At 41.9% G+C, this 22,108-nt stretch overlaps 1 protein-coding gene across 2 annotated transcripts in view; it reads left to right on the plus strand.

Moving 5' to 3' along the window:
• Positions 1–22,108, plus strand: part of CTPS2 (CTP synthase 2) — an 82,354-nt gene that overhangs the window by 19,567 nt on the left and 40,679 nt on the right. For both annotated transcript variants that reach the window (XR_008232976.1, XM_052773827.1), the window contains exons 10-13: positions 9,046–9,134; positions 9,910–10,004; positions 10,866–10,928; positions 11,578–11,621. Coding sequence is in view for 1 of the 2 variants with exons in the window: in XM_052773827.1 (XP_052629787.1) it covers positions 9,046–9,134; positions 9,910–10,004; positions 10,866–10,928; positions 11,578–11,621 (291 nt within the window). In the remaining variant the exon portion in view is untranslated. The remainder of the gene's footprint in view (positions 1–9,045; positions 9,135–9,909; positions 10,005–10,865; positions 10,929–11,577; positions 11,622–22,108) is intronic.

The following is a 22,108-nucleotide window of genomic DNA, read 5'->3' on the forward strand; positions in this document are numbered from 1 at the left end:
AGTGGGCAGTTGCAGGCTGTACTGCACTCAGTAGGTTTTGGTCTCTGCCTGTCTCTGATCAAAGCAAGTTTGTGTGTTTATGCACTTCAGTAACTGCTGAAAATTGCTGCGCCCTCTGACCTTTGTTAATCATTCCCTTTATCGTGATATGAAAAATAGAAGATACTAGAGTGAAAGTTTCAGTGTGTCAAAAACTACAAATGGGTGGCTTAGATAATGCTTGTGCAAGGAAAGCAGGTGGTTTCCACTCAGCTCTAGAAAGTTTCTCACTGGAACTAACCACTTTTTGACGAGGAAGGTCATTAATATCCAGGATGGCTTAACAGGTTGCTAAAGGCAGCAGGCCAAAGTCATAGCCACTATTCTGTTGTTTCAGTCCATCTACCCCAGAAAGAAGCAGTGGGAGCACCTACAACAACCAGGGGTGCATATGTAGTTCTTTAATGAAGCACAGAGTAATGAATACATGGGAGTCCTGTTTACAGTGATATTTCCAATATTTTTTGGGAGAAGAAGGTAAGTTCCCTAAACCATGAACACTGAGTACTAAAGAAGGAATATCTCATATCAGAACATCCTTCTGGTAACATACTTCTGTTTGCTTGAGAACACGAGTCACCAGGAGTGTATCACCTCAGGTGTTTTCTTCTCAGTGACTTGGTGGAGAAGGTGACTAGCCCTATACTAAGATAACCAACTATGTTTTGTACCCTCCCATCACTGCTTGGTTCTGATGGACTGTTAATCAGATGGTGAAGTAGTTGCAGCAGCTTGTGATGATGTAGAATGTACTTTTCACTGTGGCTTGTGCTGTTTTGGGCTCTGATATCACCCTGTTGTTTTCTCGCAGTATCATTCAGCTGCTTGTCAGGCACATGGGCCAGCTGCAAATCCTTCATCTTTTGCTTCTGATTGTTGATGTCATCCCAGAACCTTTTCAAGTAGGGGAGACATGCAGAGCTGCACAAACAAAAACAAATCTGAACTATTTTTTCTGTAGGACTTCTTTACTGAGAGAAGTGGGTTGATTTGTTCTCTGGGGAGGGGGGAAGAGACCCTTCCTATCAAGAGAAAAGGAAAAAAAACCACAACTGCTTATCTTAGTGTCCTTCTACTCTTGTCCTCTGTAAGGTATGCCGAATGTTGAATAGTATAGAGACAGAGAACAGGTTGCTACCTATCATGTAAAACAGCTAGGGAACCACTCAAAACCAAAATAACTTCATGTTTAGTAAGAGGAAATAATTTCCTACGAACTAGGGAACTTAATGCATAGTGTTCACTGCTAAACAGTATCTCTGAAATTATAAGGACTAAGCGGAATTCAAGTAGGCTTTATGTGTTTACGTGACGAAGAAGCCAATTGGTAGGTATCATGGAAAATACAAAAAACCAAACCAAACCAAAAACCACCAGAACCTCAGCTTAGGGAAGAAATAGCTTGTTTTAAGGCTTAAGCTGTCTCCTTTCCCTTGAAGGGAGACAGGAGGAGGTGTCGTGGAGGAAAGAAATAAAATAAATACATTTGTAGGAAATAGATAAGCTTTCCTCCACGATAAGTTTTCTTCCACAGTATATGTACACATCAGGCCAGTTGGACATACACAAGTCCATGGGACCACACAAAATGCATCCCGGAGTGCTGAAGGCGCTGGCTGCTGTCACTATGAGGCCACTCTCCCATCAGCTTTGAAGGGTCATGGCAACTGGGGGAAGTTCCCTCAGCTGCTGAAGCAAGTGGCTCTGGTGCCGGCAGGATCTGCAGCGGAGCGCTCCGGCACAGCGCACAGCGGCGGTTCCCGAACCGGGGGAACCTCCATGGAGTGGAGAGAGCCGCCGGGAGCCTGCCGCTCACACCACCGTGGCTGACAGGACCTGGGTGGTGCCAGGAGCAATGGTGTCCAAGCCACCACACCTGTAGAAGAAGCTCTCGGGGAGCACCAGCAACCACGGCGGGCAAACGGTGCACGGCAGGGCATGCCGGAAGGGCGCTGAAGTGATGGTGTCCAGCCGGCACAAAGCCACAGCCTCTCGGAGCTCCGCACCCACCGCGCCTGACGCAGCTGCCCAGACGGAGCTCCGGAGGAAAGAGGCAGCCACCCTGGGGTCAGGTCTGCAGGCTCTGCCCTGCTCTTACCCCGGTGCTGGGCGGCAGCTGTGAGCAGAGCTGTGGGAGATGCGTCCGGGGAGAGGAGCTCCTCCGCTTAGTGACAGCTCTGGGAGGAGGTGAGGGGGTTGAGGAGTATCAGGGAGCGCGAGAGAGAGATACAGACTGCTGGAATTGCACCCTGCCTTACCTGGGACAGGCCCTAACAGACAGAAAGGACGCATGATATGGAGGGTTCCCTGTCCTCTCTCCACCTGGCCGAATGCAGTGACTCGGGCGATAGGGGGGAACGGCGACAAGTTCCTGCACAGCACAGCAGGCATGTCTCCTCTGTGACTACCCCATCTTGCCAGGTGCCCTTGCATAATAGGTACAAGGCTCTGCAAGTGGAACCGAACAATGACAAGGATGATGGTTCATCTAGCTTGGCGGTGTCACCAAGGTTAAGCGGGTCTATGCCCTGCATCAAAACGGCTTCCATAAAGAAAAAAAAGACGGGTCGTTGTCATAGGAGACCCTCTCCTGAGGGGAAAAGAAGACCCAATATGCAGACCAGACCCACTTCTTAGGGAAGTCTGCTGCCTCCCTGGGGCCCAGGTTAAAGATGTGAAAACTTCCTACCCTGATATGGCCCTCAGATTACTATCCATTATTGATTTTTAAGGTAGGCAGTGATGAAGCTGCAACAAGAAGTCCGAGGGCAATCAAGAGAGTCTTCAGAGCCGTAGGATGACTGGTTAACGGATCAGGAGCAGAAGTAGTGTTCTCCTCTATCCTTCCAGTTGCAGGGAATGATGAGGGAAGAAACAGGAAGAGCCAGCAGATCAATACCTGGCTCCAAGCCTGGTGTCACAGGCAGAATTTTGGGGTTTTTGATCATGGGTCAGTCTACATGACAGTGGGCCTGCTGGCAATAGGTGGGGTATGCCTGTCTGGAAGGGGAAAAAGGAACTTGGCAGAGGAGTTAGCAGGGCTCATTGAAAGAGCTTTAAACTAGATTCGAAGGTGGAAAGGGATAAAACCAGGCTTGCTAGAGGTAAGCCTGGGGACTGCACACCAATGTTTGAGGGATGGTGTGCTAGCAAGGTCCTTCAGTCTGCTATCTCAGTGGAGGTAGGGGATGGAGATCCATGTGACAGCAAAGACGCAAGGGTTACTGATGTGTTAGAAACCACGGAAATGCCTGAGAATGGTCATGTAGGAATTGGGGCTTCTTCCCCCCCAAAGGTGGCAGAATCAATAGCCCAACTGAAGTGTATCTACACCAATGCATGCAGTACGGGCAACAAACAGGAGGAGCTGGAAGGCATTGTGCAGTGGGAAAACGATGATATAGTTGCCATCACGGAAACATGGTGGGATGACTCGCACAACTAGAATGCTGCAATGGATGGCTGTAAACCCTTCAGAAGGGACAGGCAAGGAAGGAGAGGTGGTGGGGTAGCCCTGTATGTTAGGGAGTGTTCTGATTGTCTAGAGCTTATGATGGTGATGATGGGGTTAAGTGTTTATGGGTAAAAATCAGGGGGAAGGCCAACAAGGCAGATATCATGGTGGGAGTCTGTTATAGACAGCCCAACCAGGATGGCAGACAAAATATTCTACAAGCAGCTGGGAGAAGTCTCACAATAGCTAGCCCTTGTTCTCGTGGGGGACTTCAACTTACCAGACGTTTGCTGGAAATACAATACAGCAGAGAGGAAACAGTCTAGGAGGTTCCTGGAGGGTGTGGAAGACAACTTCCAGACACAGCTGGTGAGTGAGCCAACTAGGGAAAGCGCCCTGCTGGACCTGTCGTTTGTGAACAGAGAAGCACTTGTGGGTGATGTGATGGTTGGAGGCTGTCTTGGGCACAGCGACCGCGAAATGATAGAGTTTCCGATTCTCGGAGAAGTAAGGAGGGGGGGTCAGCAGAACTGCTACCTTGGACTTCTGGAGGGCAGACTTTGGCCTGTTTAGGGAGCTGGTTGAGAGAGTCCCTTGGGAGGCAGTCCTGAAGGGCGAAGGAGTGCAGGAAGGCTGGACATTCTTCAAGAAGGACATCTTAAAGGCGCAGGAGCAGGCCGTCCCCATGTGCCGAAAGATGAGCCGGCAGGGAAGACGACCTGTCTGGCTGAGCAGTGAGCTTTGGCTGGAACTCAGGAAAAAAAGGGGAGTTTATGACCTTTGGAAGAAGGGGCAGGCAACTCAGGAGGACTACAAGGATGTTGTGAGGTTATGCAGGGAGAAAATTAGAAGGACCAAAGCCCACCTAGAACTGTTACTGCTACTGCCATAAAAGACAATAAAAAGTGTTTGTAGAAATACATTAGCAACAAAAGGAGGGCTAAGGAGAACCCCTGCATCCAATAAAGGACAGAGAGAAACATAGTCACAAAGGATGAGGAAAAGGGTGAGGTACTTAATGCTTTCTTTGCCTCAGTCTGTAATAGTAAGACCAGTTGTCCTCTGGGTACCCAGCCCCCGAGCTGGAAGACAGGGACGGGAGCAGAATGAAGACCTCATAATCCAAGGGGAAATGGTTAGCGACTTGCTACACCACTTAGACACACACAAGTCTATGGGGCCGAAGAGGATCCACCCAAGGGTACTGAGGGAGCTGGCAGAAGTGCTCACCAAGCCACTTTCCATCATTTATCAGCAGTCCTGGCTACCCAGGGAAGTCCCAGTTGACTGGAGGTTGGCAAATGTGACGCCCATCTACAAGAAGGGACGGAAGGAGGATCCAGGGAAATACAGGCCTGTCAGTCTGACCTCGGTGCTGGGGAAGGTTATGGAGCACATCATCTTGAGTGCCATCACGCGGCACATACAGGACAACCAGGTGATCAGGCCCAGTCAGCATGGGTTCATGAAAGGCAGGTCCTGCTTGACCAACCTGATCTCCTTCCATGACAAGGTGACCCACTTAGTGGATGAGGGAAGGGCGGTGGATGTTGTCTACCTAGACTTTGGTAAAGCCTTTGACACCATTTCCCACAGCGTTCTCCTGGAGAAACGGGCTGCTCACGGCTTGGACGGGCATGCTCTTTGCTGGGTAAAAAACAGGCTGGCTGGCCAGGCCCAAAGAGTGGTGGTGAATGGAGTTAAATCCAGTTGGCGGCTGGTCACAAGTGGTGTTCCCCAGGGCTCAGTACTGGGGCCAGTTCTGTTTAGTATCTTTATTAATGATCTGGATGAGGGAATCGAGTGCACCCTCAGCAAGTTTGCAGATGGGAGGAAGGGTTGATCTGCTGGAGGGTAGGAAGGCTCTACAGAGGGATCTGGACAGGCTGGATCGATGGGATGAGGCCAACTGTATGAAGTTCAACAAGGCCGAGTGCCGGGTCCTCCGCTTCGGTCATGACGCCCCCGTGCGGCGCTACGGGCTTGGGGCAGAGCGGCTGGAAAGCTGCCCGGCGGAAAAGGACCTGGGGGTGTTGGTCGACAGCCGGCTGAGTATGAGCCAGCAGTGTGCCCAGGTGGCCAAGGCGGCCAACGGCATCCTGGCCTGTATCAGAAACAGTGTGGCCGGCGGGAGCAGGGAGGTGATCGTCCCCCTGTACTGGCACTGGTGAGGCCGCACCTCGCGTCCTGTGTTCAGTTTTGGGCCCCTCACTGCAGGAAAGACATGGAGGGGCTGGAGCGTGTCCAGAGAAGGGCAGCAAAGCTGGTGAGGGGTCTGGAGCACAAGTCTTATGAGGAGCGGCTGAGGGAACTGGGGTTGTTTAGCCTGGAGAAAATGGAGGCTGAGGGGAGACCTTATCGCTCTCTACAACTACCTGAAGGAGGGTGTAGCGAGGTGGGGGTCGGTCTCTTCTCCCAAGTAACAAGCAGTAGGAAGAGAGGAAATGGCCTTGAGTTGTGGCAAGGGAGGTTTAGATTGGATATTAGGAAATATTCCTTCACCGAAATAGTTATCAAGCATTGGAACAGGCTGCCCAAGGAAGTGGTTGAGTCACCATCCCTGGAGGCATTTAAAAGACATGTAGATGTGGTGCTGAGGGACATGGTTTAGTGGTGGACTCGGCAGTGCTAGGTTAACGGTTGGACTGATGACCTTCAAGGTCTTTTCCAACCTAAATGATTCTATGACTAGAAAACGCAAATATCGCACCAATCTTCAGAAAGTGTAAAAAGGGGGATCTGGGGAGATGGCAGGTGGTCAGCTTCATCTCATTTCTTGGGAAGATTATGGAGCTAATACTCCAAAGAGTTGTTTCTGTGTTCACGAAAAAGAAGAAAGTGGGAACAGCCAAAATTAGTCCCTGGAGATTTTCAGATCCTGACTGGAAATGGGCCCTGAGCAACCTGCTCTAATTTGACCTTCTTTGAACAGGGGTTGGGCTAGACACCTCCCAAGGCTCTTTCTGACGTATGTGATTCTGTCACTAAATAGTGTTTTATACTGGCAGCTGCATAGTGGGAAATTTTTATGATATGTAAAATAACTTTGCTTTTAGCAAAAAAACTGAAAGGCGCCAAGTCTGCAAATGCATGGTTAGCTTTTTGTGCAGCTAGTCTTAAATTTGGTGGGGCTTTTGCATTAACAAGCATGTGAATCAATGATTGTTGGAACTCCAGTGCAGTGCTGAAATATTGTATTGGGTTTGCATGGCAAGATTTTGGTAGGGGGGGCTACAGGGGTGGCTTCTGCGTGAAGCTGCCAGAAGCTTCCCCTGTGTCCCATGGAGCCGATGCCAGCTGGCTCCAGGATGGACCTGCTGCTGGCCAAGGCCAAGCGAATCAGCAATGGTGGTAGCGCCTCTGGGAGAACATATTTAAGAAGGGAAAAAAAAGTGGCTGCGCAACAGAAACTGCAGCTGGAGAGAGGAGTGAGAACACGTGAGAGAACAACCCTGCAGACCTCCAGGTCAGTGAAGAAGGAGTAGAGGAGATGCTCCAGGTGCCGGAGCAGAGATTCCCCTGCAGCCTGTGGGGAAGACCATGGTGAGGCAGGCTGTCCCCCTGCAGCCCATGGAGGTCCACGGTGGAGCAGATCTCCACCTGCAGCCCGTGGAGGACCCCATGCCGGAGCAGGGGGATGCCCGAAGGAGGCTGTGACCCCGTGGGAAGCCCGCGGTGGAGCAGGCTCCTGGCAGGACCTGTGGCCCTGTGGAGAGAGGAGCCCACGCTGGAGCAGGTTTTCTGGCAGGACTTGTGACCCCATGGGGGACCCACGCTGGAGCAGTGTGCTCCTGAAGGACTGCACACCGTGGAAAGGACCCATGCTGGAGCAGTTTGTGAAGAACTGCAGCCCCTGGGAAGGACTCACGTTGGAGAAGTTTGTGGAGAGCTGTCTCCCGTGGGAGAGACCCCACACTGGAGCAGGGGAAGAGTGTGATGAGTCCTGCCCCTGAAGAGGACGAAGCAGCAGACGTGTGATGAACTGATTGTAACTCCCATTCCCCGTCCCCCTGTGCTGCTGTGGGGGGTAGGTAGAGAATTTGGGAGTGAAGCTGTGCCTGGGAAGAAGGGAAGGGTGGGGGAAGGTGTTTTAAGATTTGGTTTTATTTCTCATTACCCTACTCTGGTTTGATTGGCAATAAATTAAACTAATTTTCCCCAAGTCGAGTCTGTTTTGCCCGTGATGGTAATTGGTTGAGAGATCTCTCCCTGTCCTTATCTTGACCCACAAGCCTTTTGTTATATTTTCTCTCCTCTGTCCTGCTGAGGGGGGGAGTGATAGAGCGGCTTTGGTGGGCACCTGGCATCCAGCCAGGGTCCACCCACCAGAAATGTTAACAGACAAGGGTTTCTACTGTACTTCCCTGCATGTGCTAACCTCCTTTTTAGTGTTTTTGTCCAAAGGCTCTCTGCATAATCCTGTGTTCTGAAGGAACTGCTTAATATTGTATGTGGCATCCACATATCTGAATGATGAAATGTTGATGCTGTTTGAAGTGATAAATGTGCTGGCTCAATGTGTTTGGCAAGGAAACCACAATTAACTTCAGCTGTAATTAGTTTCTCTTTCCAACCTCCCAGCATGATAAAGTGTTCTTCTAGTTGATCCTGTAGTATTCCACTAGTATAGAATAACGTTCGTAAGTAGTTATTTTTCTGTTGTATTTTTGATGCCTTCTGGAGTGTGGAAAAAGTAGAAAATGTTTGCTAGAAGACAATCCTATCTGGAAAACTTTCAGCAATCTTGTCGGTTTCTTTTCTCTGCACACAAATGAGTTTTGTCTTTTCAGATGATCTCATTTTTATGGGGGATGGACTCTATAGCAGGATGCTATTAATTATGTTATTCTGAGAAAGAAACTGACAAAACCAAGAATCAAACTCTCTTCTTTTGTGTCCCCAGTGTAGTACATAGCTGCCTCACTCATTTGCTCTAGTGGTACCGCAGGAGCCATGCTTATTAATGGCAGTAGAGATTCTAATGCAGTATTTCTAGTAGGACATAGATAATGAATCTGCCTCCCTCTCTGCAGTTGATGCTTTCATGACAGTCCCCAGGAATGCCTTTCTCACAGGCTAGGCAATGGAGGTTTATCCAGTCTTATGATAAGATTAGATAAACTGTGGCACCCAAAAGGTAAGAAGGTGAACACCCTGGTCATATCTCATTTGGATGTCAGGATAAGGTCAGCACCACCCCATGATTGGTGCCCTGGTTACTATTGGAAGAAAACCTGGGTACACAGTTATGAAGCATTCTAGCAAGTCTGCTTACCTGGAGGATAGCAAAATGAGGACTGGAGGCAGGCAGAACTTTGGAGCTACGTGCAAAGAAAGGCGCATGGATTGCTGCAACTAGAGCAAATACTGGCTCTTCAGAGCAAATACTGGGTCTTCAGTGAAGTTGTTACCAGTTTATTGGGAAATTCACTTGAAACTCTAATAGTTTGTCTCAATGCTATTAAAAAGTTGGTTATATAGTGTATGCTGCTCTTTTTGTGGAAGAAAAGACTATTTTATCGCATATTTTATTGCATATTTTTCTTTGTTAGTACATAGATTCAACAGAACTTGAATGTTCTATGGAAGCGGAGAACTCAGTGAAATATCACCAGGCATGGCACAAACTGTGCAAAGCAGAGTAAGTGGCATCGGATATGCTGTATTGCAAATGCAGACCGTGATATTTATTTCATGTGATGAAAAATGCTTCAGCAAATCACTTCTCAGTGCATCCATATTTCTGTTACTTACGTAAAGGGATAGATGTGCATGGTTGGTGACAAGCTTCAGACATAGCAAATTATAGTATCAACCTATATACTCAAACTCTGCTTTAATCTCTTTAGACAAGTTGCAGTTCTTTGGTTGGTTTTTTTTTTTTCTTTTTTTTTGGATAGCTAGATTTCTTTACAGTGCGGGTCAGTTGTCAAAGATTTTTCTTTGTCAACAGGCATCATAGTGAAAGGTAGTTAGATAAAAGCTTAGTAAATGCTGGTGGCACTCTGCAAACGTCTTCAGGAATCATTGCTGGGATTTCAATTTATATTTGTAAAGGGATGTTTGTTGTCAAAATGCATTTCATTTCTTCAGTATTACTTAGTAGACAAAGTTTTGGTGTTAAGATCCTAGAGCAGTGAATATGTAGCTAGTTTATTTAAGCAACACCTATTTAAGCAGTGGGAATTTCACTGTGAAGCATGAGGTTGGTCAGATGAGAATTGGGGTGGGTAGATGAGACAAATCTCCAAATTTAGAGTTAAATTCTGTGTATTCTGAATGGTCATACAAAACATGCCTTTTGTGCATTGTGCTTGTTTTGTTATAACCTCAAAAGTCTTTCTTCAATTTGTATGGACTTACTTTGCTGGCTTGATTCTACATGTTGGTTGCTTTATATATGGCTGTCATTACAGTGGTATTCTGGTCCCAGGAGGGTTTGGAATTAGGGGAACGGAAGGCAAACTCCAAGCTATCTCCTGGGCAAGAACAAAGAAAAAGCCTTTCCTTGGTAAGATCGTTAGAGTCAGAAATTACTGTGTTTTGGAGGTGTATAGCAAGCTAATTGATAGCATTAATACCCCCCCCCCAAGCCCCCCCCCAACCCCCCCAAAACCAACAAACACACACTAGGGAAGGATCCTGTCTTAGGGAAGTAAGTGTACTGTTGTAAATATTTGCCTTGTAAATAATGCCCAGGGTCATAGTCATATATTACATCTGCTGTATAAGGAAGGAAGAAAAAGACTACCCCAACTCCAGAAGTTTTATTTGCTATATTCACATTTTATGTGGAGAGTTGTTGCTTTTCACTGTAATTAAATCAGCATCTTTATAGATATTAATCAATGTGCAGAAAACATAGGTTTGTGGACCTATGTGGACACATTTGCTGTATTAAATATTTTTTGTTGATTTACTGGTATATTTTATTATGGTAAAGTCTAAAGAGCCCATCTGACCTATAAGCTAAGTGCTGTTTATGTAAGTGCCTCTGAAGCTTTGGTTCCTACTTCACATTTCTTACAATTTTGTAAGCAACTACTTTGACGAGTTGCCAAAGCAAAATTTGAATCTGGATGTACCCAGGCTTTCTTTGCAGTAATTATTGATAAAACAGATGGGAGGAAGAAAAAAAATTTTTGAAAGGGCTTAAAGCACGTAATTGTCTCACATGTATTTACAGTGTGCCGAGTTTGAAGAATGAGTTTTACATTAAGCAGCCGTTTTTGTTTTAGCTTTTTGGTAACTCTGTGTATATACACTGGGTACCAAGATTTCAAAGCAGTCAAGTTTAAGACAGGACAGCAAGTACTTTGTCAGTCCTACTCTTTGTCCTTTTAAATTCTGGGATTTTTGTTTTCTCTTCTAGGAGTTTGCCTGGGAATGCAGTTAGCAGTTGTGGAATTTGCAAGAAACTGTTTGAATTGGAAAGGTGAGCTCAGTATGCTAGTGTGAATATGATTTGCTTAGAAGAAATTTTGTTCTAAGTGTGAAAGGTATATCTGTTATTACAACTATTGTATAGATCCTGTGATCCTTAGGTATTTAGCTGTTGCAACATGATCATTTTCAGCTAAGCACCCTGTGCTACCTTTCTGTACAAGGGAGTAGGCATTCTTATTATGCAGATTGCTTGAAACCTGCTTCTTGATCTAACCAGTGTAGGAGAAAGTATGCTTACAGTTCACCTCTGTAGTCTCTGGAGTGTGCAGGTGGTGAGGAATTAAGTGGGAAGTGGTTTTCTCACTTGCTTTCATTAGTTGGAGTAGCCAAACCATAGCCACAATTCACTGGTGAGCTAAATCTCTTCATACTACTACTGCAATACTACTACTATTGAATGAATTTCTACCACTAAGAGCTGAGAGGAAAAAGTTTTGGGAAATAGGAAAGGAGTGTGTGTGACTGAGGTCATATGCTTCCTGTGGTACCTTCAAAAGTGGTGCAGTATGTGTTTCAACATATAAGATTGTAGCTTAAATGCAGGCAAGCCCGAAAATGCCACAGAACTGTTATGATGAGTTTGTTGTGCATGTAGAACAACGGAAATGTACTGTGTTTGTTTTGAACTTCTGTTTCAGATGCAAATTCTACAGAATTTGACCCAGACACAAAAAACCCTGTCGTAAGTACTGATTTTTTTTTCCTGCGTATGTTGTGTGAACATACATCTTTTGTTAAAAAGGGAGTTACCTCTGTGTAAGTTAAGATCTATCTATATTTTTACATGGTAGGACATGAAGAGGTGTCCGCTGTCCCTATTCAGTATTGTTTACAAAGGTATTCTCTTTTAATAGTCCCTTGCCTTCACCTGCTCGCTTCTGTGATTTGCCTTAGCTTTTATTTTTGTAATTTTTCTAATAGATTCCTTGGCTGTAGACTGATGCTGGGAGTAGACAACAATGTTTAGGTTGGCTTTACTAGAGAACAAAATATAAAAGTGTAGCACAAAGCTATTATAAAAATATGAATTTATATAAAAAGGATTATATGGAAAGCTGTTGAAAAATTCTTGTCTTTCCTTTATATAATAGTATAAATAACCACTATACCATCCTCCCCCATGCATCTCACAGTCCTCCTTTTGAGAAAAATTTCAATGCTGTGGATATGACAGGGCTCTATATCATATGCCAATGGTCGAATTTTAGAGTGGACTTCTTCCAGGTATCTCCTAGTTCAGGAGAGTATGGTATCACATTGTCATAATAGTAAAACTTAAAAAATGATCAGTAAGAGAGGGTTTTTAAGAAAATGAAAAAGAACAGAAATATGTGTGAGAAATAAAGTAGTATCTTGGTGTAAAATGTAAACATCTGTTCTAGTGATAAATTAAGTGGGTTGCTCATAGTGACCTACTGTTTCTGTATCAATTTCCTTCAAAAGGGTTTTGTTGGGATTTGTAAGTAAAACATATTTTTCTCCACATCTGCTTAGTCTGAAACATGCAAATAGGAGGTTTTTAAAGCTTTTCACCTGTTTGTCAAGGTTGTTTATATGCATGGGAGAGATAATATAGTCTGAACTTTTGAAGGTAAATTGGAGACCTTCAGAGTTTCAGTGTGAGACTTGCTGCTAAAACTTGGTGGCATTTGGAAATGTCCTCAGGTGAACAGAGGTAAACTTTGCATTTGGCATCAAATTTGTGGGCTTGCCGTCATAAGAGTTCTCTTCCTTCACCCTTCTTGAATGTATGCAAAGGCGTACTCTTTCACTGTAGGGGTTAATTTCACAATAGTAATGTGTTGTAAAATGTGGAAGATGTTGAAAGCTTATTGTAACTTTTTGGGGAAGCAAGAGGGATAGTATGGAAGACTGATTCTGGGGCATCTTTATTTCTAGGGCTTTTTAGTGCCAGTTTTATTTAACTTCTCATGACTGCATTTCAGCTAGTCACCTCGGGTACCTTTTCAGGATGCAGTCACATCATCAGGAGGGGATGAGTCACCCTTTGGAACTGCTGGTTTCTCTCCATTATTCTAAGGGTCGTTTACAGTAGCTCCAGTGCAGAGCTCCACACTTAGCTAAAGGCAGGAACACGGATGCTTGTCTGCTGCAGCCCTACTGGCAGTTTCTTCTATTACAGAAATGCTAGTGTGTATTAGTACAATATATCTAGGACAAAATTTTATTCCACAAGTAATTAACTGAGTGATTTGCAGTTTGCATTCAAGGGCAAGTAAAGTATATGTGTGAAAGAGAAAATTATGTGGACATAAAATTAAGAAAATAATGGGGTGAATGTATGTGTCATAGAAGATTAATACAGTGTTTACAATTGAAGCAGTATGTTTGCAGTATGTATAATGGATATGCTTTTGTTCTGAGCTACATTAGGGTTCTGAAATTGGTTATTACCAGTCATATTTCAGCATTTTAATCTGATCTTTGACATCTCAGTTCTGGGCAAGAAACAGAATCATTCCACGGGGGAAATTTGCACTATCAATAATTATAACTACTAAATAATCTGTCTTAGCAGAGTCCATCTTGTGCTAAAAACTGTTTAGATATTCTATATAATAGCAAATCAATAAAAAAGATTGGACGAGAAGCAGATTAGTGAAGCTTGTAAACTACCAAACTGATGCAGATGTTTCATTATCCAAGAAAGTTAATTGGAAACACCATATCAGTACTGATAATACCTTGTGATGCCACTGAGTGGCTCAAATGAGTGCTAACCTAGGAGCAAAGCAGTGTATTTTTCTTTCGTTTCCTGCTCCTTTGGAAACTGAAGAGGGAGAAGAAGGGCACTGGTGAGGCAGTAGCTGTATTTTCTCTTATTTTTAAGAAAAAGGAAAAAAGGCAAAAGTTCAAAAATGTAGCTTGGCAGGGGAACTGGGGGGCAACTGTGAAATATGCAGCTACTTACATCCCTTCCAAATTTGCTAAGCATTCAAATACCTGGAACTGTACTCACCAAAGTTGATAGCTTCTTCTAAAGTACATATAAAATATCTTGGTCTACTTTGCTTCCCTTTTGTCTGCATCTATGGAAATTTGAACCTTTTTTGTATTAGAAATAAAACCTGACATTGTCAAGTAATCATGTGACTCAATTAGGCTTCCAAAGGAAAAACAGGTGGCTGAAATAATGAGAAATGATGTTACTGGCAACTGTCTCAATTAAAATAACACAAGTTATTGTACTATAGAAGAGCATTGTCTTCATTAGTAAAAAGTTTTGAGCATTGTAAAAGGTTTTTATGTGATGAGGCAATTATGACTTGTTCTGTTTTGAACCATGACGGATGTACAACTGAATGTGCAAATGTAGAGAGTTGCCTGCAATGCTGAATATCTGTTTCATTTTAGCTGTTTGTCTGTTTCTGCTGATTATCATCACAGCAAAGTTGGTCAACCTAGGTTCTGCAAAAGCACCCATGAGTAACTTTAGATAGGAGGGAAACCCTGTATAACCCTGTATTGCTTGTTTTGGGGAATATTGATATCAATTATATTGACATGTAAATGACTGCAAGTATTGTAGAGTTAAGATTTCAAATACCTTGGAAAAACTAGTAGTCTCTGCATACAAATAATGGAAGTTCATGGCTTAATAATGTAAAACAGCCAAAATTGTGTATTTCAAATAATGTAGGGGAAAAAAGAATTCCTAAAGCTGAATATCTATGTGGTGAAAACTTAAAGGAAATGAGACCTAGAATTTGAAAACACTAATAAGCTGTGATTTATAAGCTGTGTTTGAGAGACTTGAAGTAGATATTAGATATTTTCATTTAGGCTTAAATTAAAAATGTGTACTCTGAAGGGAACCCCCCCCCCCGACCTCTAATATGGCAGTTATCTGTATTCACCAGACCATACCATTTACACTATCAAAACACCACCTTAAGGTTTTGGCTTCAATTCCTCTTCAACACACGTTTGATTTCAGTAAGGAAAATGAGGGAGGTACATGAGCAGCAATCACAGTCCCTCAAGTTCTCGATGTCATCTTGGTTGATTATGTGCAGCTCACGTTGCCATTATATATTCTTAAGCTTTCTGCTTTACTTTCTAGCCTTTTGGATAACAATGATAGGTAAATTGTTACTGTTCTTTGCAGGAAGATAGCTGTTCAGGAAAGTAATGCATTTGCTTGACAGTAGTGCTTAGGATGAGTTTTCTGTTGCAAGTAATAATTTTAAAATTAACCCCTTTAAAAGGAAACTGTATACTCTGTGAATGCTAATGAACTGGATTCACTGGATGACAAAAGAGTTATTTGTTTTGTTCCATTTCCCTTGTCTTCCTCTACTATTAAACTTGGATTTGTTTTTTTGGATGGGCCTTTTAATTATGTTCTTTGTACATTTTATTGCAACTGCATCTAATACTGTTCTAGAAGAAAAAAAAAGACTCTTTCCAGAAATAATTCTAATGTGCTTTTTCGTTTGGTTGGTTTTTTTTAAATTTAAAAAAGCTAATTTCAATTGTGGCCGTTGTTCTTTGTGACCTATTGCACCTTGTGTAAGATCATGAAACTTCAGATATTGCACCAGGTAAAATAAGTGCATTTTCTGTAACTCGAGAAATTGTGCAGAAATAGATTTTGCCAGTAGGTGACACTCTTACAACATGAGTGTTTCTTGATGACCACTTTTCCTATTCAGGATGTCAGTAACTCGATTGAATTAAAAAATTTCAAAGGCTGTCTAAGAGATGAGAAGGAATGTATGTCCCACTCATGCAAAAGCACCTCTTAAAATTCTGTGATTTTACTTCTGTGTGTAAGGTAGCTAACGTAGCTTAGTAAGCAAATGTGTGTGGGGTATACTTAGTTTTGAAATCAAAGCATATTGTTAATTTAGAATAATTTTTTTTCATAAACCAGAAAAAAGTAATAAATACTATTATTTTCTTTTCTTCCAAGAAACGTAACACATTTTAACAACTGAAGGGTTTGTGTAAAAGAATGGCGCAGGAGCCTGTTAGAACATTCATATCATGTTTAAATATCATAATTTTTAAGTCTTCTATTCATTCATCACTGGTGTGGAGTACATTACTCCTCATTTCATGGAGGGGAAATTCAGGGATAGGAAACCACTTTAGTATGGGATCTTGAGTGCACTTGATGGGCTTTGCAATTAAGTTGAGTCTTTAAGTCCTTAAGTAACTCTGAGATCTAACTGATTTATCAGGATAATAGATGATGTTGGTGTTAAAATTCAGTCCAAAATTCCAAGTTCTATGGTAGGTTTAGTGCCTAAATTACTTGTCTTCAAAATTTCCATTCTTCTCAGTTCTCTTCTTTTTCACTAATTTCCTCTTAAAGTAAATAATAATGCTCATTAATTACATGTGTGAAAATACATATGTCACAGGGAATCATGCAATGGAAAGATTAAAACTGCACCAAATAAATGTAGTGAATGTTTTAATTACAACAGCAATGACTCAGTTCCTGTATGTACTTGTGTATTCCCATTTACAAGAGTCATAACAAAAAAGTACATGCTTTTGTAAATATAATTAAAAATGAGTGTGTAATGTTACAGCCATCATACTTAGTATTGTTGCATTGTTATTGAAAATAAGTACTTTATGTTTTAAAAAATTGAACTGTTTACCATATGGAAGTGTCATCTTATGTGATCGATGAAACTGAACTGGGAGGAGTATTGGGTAGTATACACTAAGGGACACTCCTCAAATGGAACGATACTTCTTTTTGTGTGTTTTAGAAACCATTTGATTTGAATTGCTCTAGAGGTCCAAATAATAGCTCAAGTAAAGCAGTGTTTGTTAAATGACACTTTCTCAAATGCAGCGTGAAATAGAAACAGGTGGTTCTGAACTAATTGTGAGGCAGCTTAGCTGGTAAGTGTGGCTAGCGAATGTGCAGAAAACACAACACAAAACATACTTTGTTATATGTCAAATCTTTATTCTGTACGTTTTAAAATTGTAACAAATCTGGGGGTTTAGGTGTACGTATAATGTACACGAACACCAGGCTCTTCTCCTTCAAAGCAGTGATATTCATTCTTGCAGGTGCCTTACTATTCTGTACCAGTTATCTTTTTTACAAGCATCACAAACTCATCAAAGCTGACACTTCCGTCATTATTTTTGTCCAGCGATTTAATAACGTTATCAAGAGAGAATGTATCCTGGTTTTATAGGGGAAAAAAAAGAAAAAAAAAAAGAACAAAAAAAAGAGAATGAAATAAATAGATTGCCACAACTATTTTCCTATGAGGAATATTGCCAAGAAGTGATGCAGTCAATAGCAGTCAGTGTTACTTGAAGATGTTACTGGTAGTGTTGTATTTACCAGTTTTACTGGTTAAACTAGAAATACAGTGCCTGCTATTGCCTGCCAAAAACGTTAACAAAGATATGATAACCATTTGAGAAGTATCAAGTATTACTCGGGTTACTTCAGTCTTGTGCGTAAATTTGGAATTTAGGAAATGGAGCAGGTGGAATAGCTGCAGCATGTACATAGCCACCAATAAAAATTGATATGCATACCACTTACTGATTTATTAGATACTAATTTGGGCCCTGCATGCGCTTTTTGAAAACATGTTGCTACTTTCATTAGGCTTTGGACCAGGACCTGAGAGTCTCTTTCCCTCCCCTTTTCCCCTCCTTACTAGAAATACTGTATTCATTGTTGAAAATTTCTTGCTAATGTATTAATTCCAGTTTAGATTATTGGCTCCTTTAATTTGTTGTGTCTGGTAAGTACGCATGTAACATCCTGATGCAGTGAGTATTCTGATAACATCCCTGATCAGGCTAGTTAAATAATATAAAAACAGTTTTGATTTGTAATTTAAATTTTAAAAATGTTTTCTTTCTTCATACTTTATGTCTATATATGTTTTGTAATGTCCTGTTGTGCTTTTATGTTGATTTATTATGATGCCATATATTTCTGTGAAGAGTAGATGCTTGAAAATGTCTGTTATCCAGACAGAAAACATGAGTATTGCTTTTCCTGAGCCCTTCCATTTCCACATATCTGTGAAAATGGGTATGGTGCTAAATTGTCTACAGCTAATATATATAAAAAGTGTTATATTTCTGAATTTGCTGTTACACTTCCTATTAATTTTTGGCAATTAATTTCTGACATGTTTTTAAGGGAAAAAACCTTTGTTTTGGGTTTTTTTTTTTTTTTAATTAGCCACTTCATGTTAATGAAACGACTAAATTGGATTACCGTATTTCGCAAAATACTGGATTTTTCTGTTGAGGTGCAACTTCTTTCAGACCTTTAGCAAAAATTGCTTTTGTCAGCTATCCAAAACACAGTATTTAAGGATTTGTCTAGCAAAAGAATCTAAATTTTGTCCTAATGCAGTTCAGGAAAGGTCTGACAGAGAATGTATATGAAATCAGAACCTAGATTTTTTCCAGCTACAGGAAATGGGTATTTCTCTCTCTAGCTTGGTGGCATCTCTTTTCTTTACTTGGCATCTTTCTGGAATGGCAAACCTTTTATTTTATGATGGTGGGAACTTAATGGAGAGAGAAATTGGCTCATGTCTCTTACCTTTAAATTTGTCCTACTGATGTACTTGGTTTATAGATTTTTCTATATATTTTCTAGATTCAAGATTTATTATTTAGACTGAAACAAAAAATATTTTATAAGACTCAGATGAAATTTGGCTTACATAAAAAAACCTGAACAAAGCAGCTTCTTAGATTTTTGCATTTTATTTCATAGGCCTTTGTTACAAACTCCCTACTCAGATATCTGTTTGGCTCTACTGTTCATTAATGTGAATGAAATTTTATAAGCCAACCCTTATTTAAGGATTATTTATGGAGTCAGGGAAACCATTTGGACACAATAATCTGCCTTGCAACATCATTGCCTGTATTTCCTTTTTCCTATCCATTTCATAGGAAGCACAGTGAATATAATAAGAGTGAAACTTACCTTCAGGTACTGTGCAAATTGATTCTGAAGTAGATTTTTCAGCCCAGCGATGGACAGTGCACTGGTGCTACCCTCCATTAAAGCATACTGGGTAAAATACTTCAGAAGGTTATCATTGAGTAAATGTTCCATGTTTCTCAGATGTTGTCTTGAAGAATGACTGCAAACAAAGCAGAGAATAACAATCCTGTGCATCAGAATTTTGAAATACATCTGACACAGTTCATTGGTTTACTAACCATGTGAAATGGTTAATACTTAACCTAGATGAAAAGAGATTCTTGTGTGGGTTTTTTTTTTTTTTTCCTGTAAAACTGGACCAACTCTCCCAAGGAAAAAGGTAATCTAAGTTAGGTTCAAGGATTTGAAACACCCAATATGTTTAAGTTATGCTTACCTCACTCAAAATCCAGAGCTTTCAAATGCATCCAGCAGAAGTGAGAGTCTCAGATTGGAGCAACCTTTATAGTTGCTTGCATGCTCCACCCTAATTATGAAACTAGCATTTGTCATTGAGTCAGTGCACTAGTTTCATTGTGTTTTCAGTAGTCAGAGGAATAGGATACCTTGGCAGTAGAAATGAGTAATATTTTTTTTTTTTTTATCTCTGAAATGGGCTGTCATCAGTACCCACCACTGCACTTGATGTAGGTTTACTTGGTCTTTATAGGCCATCCTGGAGAGGTTTTCTCTCTTAAATTTGTGTATTTTACACTTCAAGATGTACCACGTCCAAAGAAGCCTGAAAAAGGCTCCTATGGGGATATGTATAGCATTCGTTATGATAATGGACTTTTGGAAAATGGTAAACATAAATTTGTTTTTAAAAGATCCAGATAAATAAATAAAATATGAACAAGCTACTTGTTCTTTGTCTGAGTTGATAATCACCAATGCCAAAGCCAGTTCTCCAAATTTTGTGCTGTTCCTTAGCACAGGAGAGTGATGAATTTTCTCCAGGATAAAATCTTAGTTGCTACTATTAAGAATCAAAACACTGCATGATGTCAATGGAAAAAGACTGAAACATTCTAAATGGGAGAGGTGAATCTAAGGTTCTGAAAAACGATTCCTTCTTGGGAACACCTTCATAACAGTATTGTGTTCTGTAGGTTCTGAAATCACATTCTGTTGATGGTCTGTGAGGTATTTTTGAGTGATATTCAGCCCGTGGTTGATGCTTCAGGACCCAACACTGCTGGTTTTGTAACTGCTGAGTTGCTGGCTCTGGCTGTGGTTTCTCCATGTGGTTTCTAATCTACCTGATGTCTGCTTTTGTCATTTTTGGGTGCTTAGCTCCAGGCTCACTTACTAGATCTTTCACCCTGTGCATCACTTATTGAGAATCAATCATCATTGTGTCACTTATAACTCCAAGCCAAGAGCTTTATGGGTCTGTAGGAGATGGATGGGCTAGAATGGGTGTTTTTGGAATGGCAGGTGTGAGTGTAGGGTTCCATGACGGGTAAGTAGGAGGTTTCCTGAGAAGACTAGGCAAGCTCTGCTAGATGAATCTTGTAGATACACACCTTGCATTAGCAGCCTGCTTGCATGTGCTTATACTCCTCAAAGTCTCAGAGAAGAGTGTTAGAAGAGTCCTCCAGAGATCATATAATTCATTCTTCCCTTTGCCCTAGAGTAGGATCACCAGTATTTATGTTGGATGTCTGCTTAACATATTCTTAAATGCCTTAAATAATGGGGACCCCACAACCTCCTTATCTGGTCCATCCCTTGTGGTTCTTTATCTTACTATTAGACAATATTACTATATGTCCACATGCCTTGCTGCACTTAAGCCCTTTGCTTTTCCTGTCTCCAAAGATAGGGAGAACAGACCTATTGTCTTCCTTCTTAAAATGGCCTTTAACATATCAGAGAAATCCCATCTTCCTTTTTTGGTTCAGAAGTCCTTGCTAGTTTAGTCTTCCTTTGGGAGTCCTGCTTCTTGGACCTACTCATCTTTTCTTGACTTTCTCCAGTTCGTTCCCATCCTGCTTGAGATACTGTGTCCAAAGCTGTACAGCTTGTTCACCACTCTGGGCGCTCATGGTGTTGCAGATTTAGATAGTGCCTGAAGCACTTGGTTGATGAAGAGAACCTGTATGTCATTTTACAGGGAGGTGGCAGGCTACAGGTCTTTAATAGTGGAAGACTTTGTCAAGTTTCTTGACACTTTATTTCAAGCTTGTTGTGGGGAGGACAAATACACTGATTTGAAATTCAGCACAAAAGCTTGGCATTAGCTTGAGGGTCAGAGAACTGGGGTCAGGCATCCCCCAGTCTTTGTCTAGTCCAACTGAAGGATGAAGCTGGAAACGCACTTTCTCCTGTGTTTGCTTTTTGGCTCAACAGGAAGTCGGGAGCTGCTGCTGTCATCGCTAGCAGAACCTCTACTGCTGCTGTGGTAGATGGTGGTAGCGGTGCAAGCAAGTCTGGGAGTCCTGGTCTAGAATGCAAGGTTCTAGAATGAACCCTATGGATTAGCGCAAGTCCCATACACCAAACTGGGGCATGAACTCTAAGGTCGTTCATGACAATAAGATAATCATAAGTCCTTTTCCTCTTCTTTCTGCAAGCAAAATGAAAAAACAAACAGCTGTCTCTTTCTCCTTCCATCCTGTTTTCCACCTTTGGTAGATGGTGAAATTTTAGTAATAGTGCATGACCAGGTGATCTGCTAAGGCTTCTGTTCCCCATCTGCTAATTCTCATTGCCTACAGCTCCTGCCTGTGGTGGCCTCACCACACTTACTGCTTTATCCCTTCTGGAAGCAGTGTCAGGAAGCTGGTGTGCCTGATGTGTATTGTTGACTTTACAGTATTTGCAAAACTTTTTTTTAAGTATTCAAATGACTTGTCTTGTACCAAAGGCACCTCTCTGTCTTGAAGATGAAGTAGTAAGATGCTTAGTAGTACGGAAGAAGAATTGCATTTCGAGGGATCACAACTCAAGGAATTCAGCACATTAGCCTTGTTAATTTGTTAAGGGTTCATTAGAGAACACCACCTAATTGCAAAATAGAATAACCAGTTTTACTGAAACATCTTCCCATGGAAGTGGGAGACCAATGTCTGGAAATTTAAGTGACCTGCTCAAGAGTTGCATGCCAAATCTGGGGTTGAATCCAGTCTCCTTACATCAGCTTTATTCACAAGGCACTGTAATCTGTAAGAGGCTATCTGAATGAGAGAGTGGCAGAG

This window comes from Harpia harpyja, chromosome 22 (genome assembly GCF_026419915.1).
Source record: "Harpia harpyja isolate bHarHar1 chromosome 22, bHarHar1 primary haplotype, whole genome shotgun sequence".
Taxonomy (NCBI): domain Eukaryota; kingdom Metazoa; phylum Chordata; class Aves; order Accipitriformes; family Accipitridae; genus Harpia; species Harpia harpyja.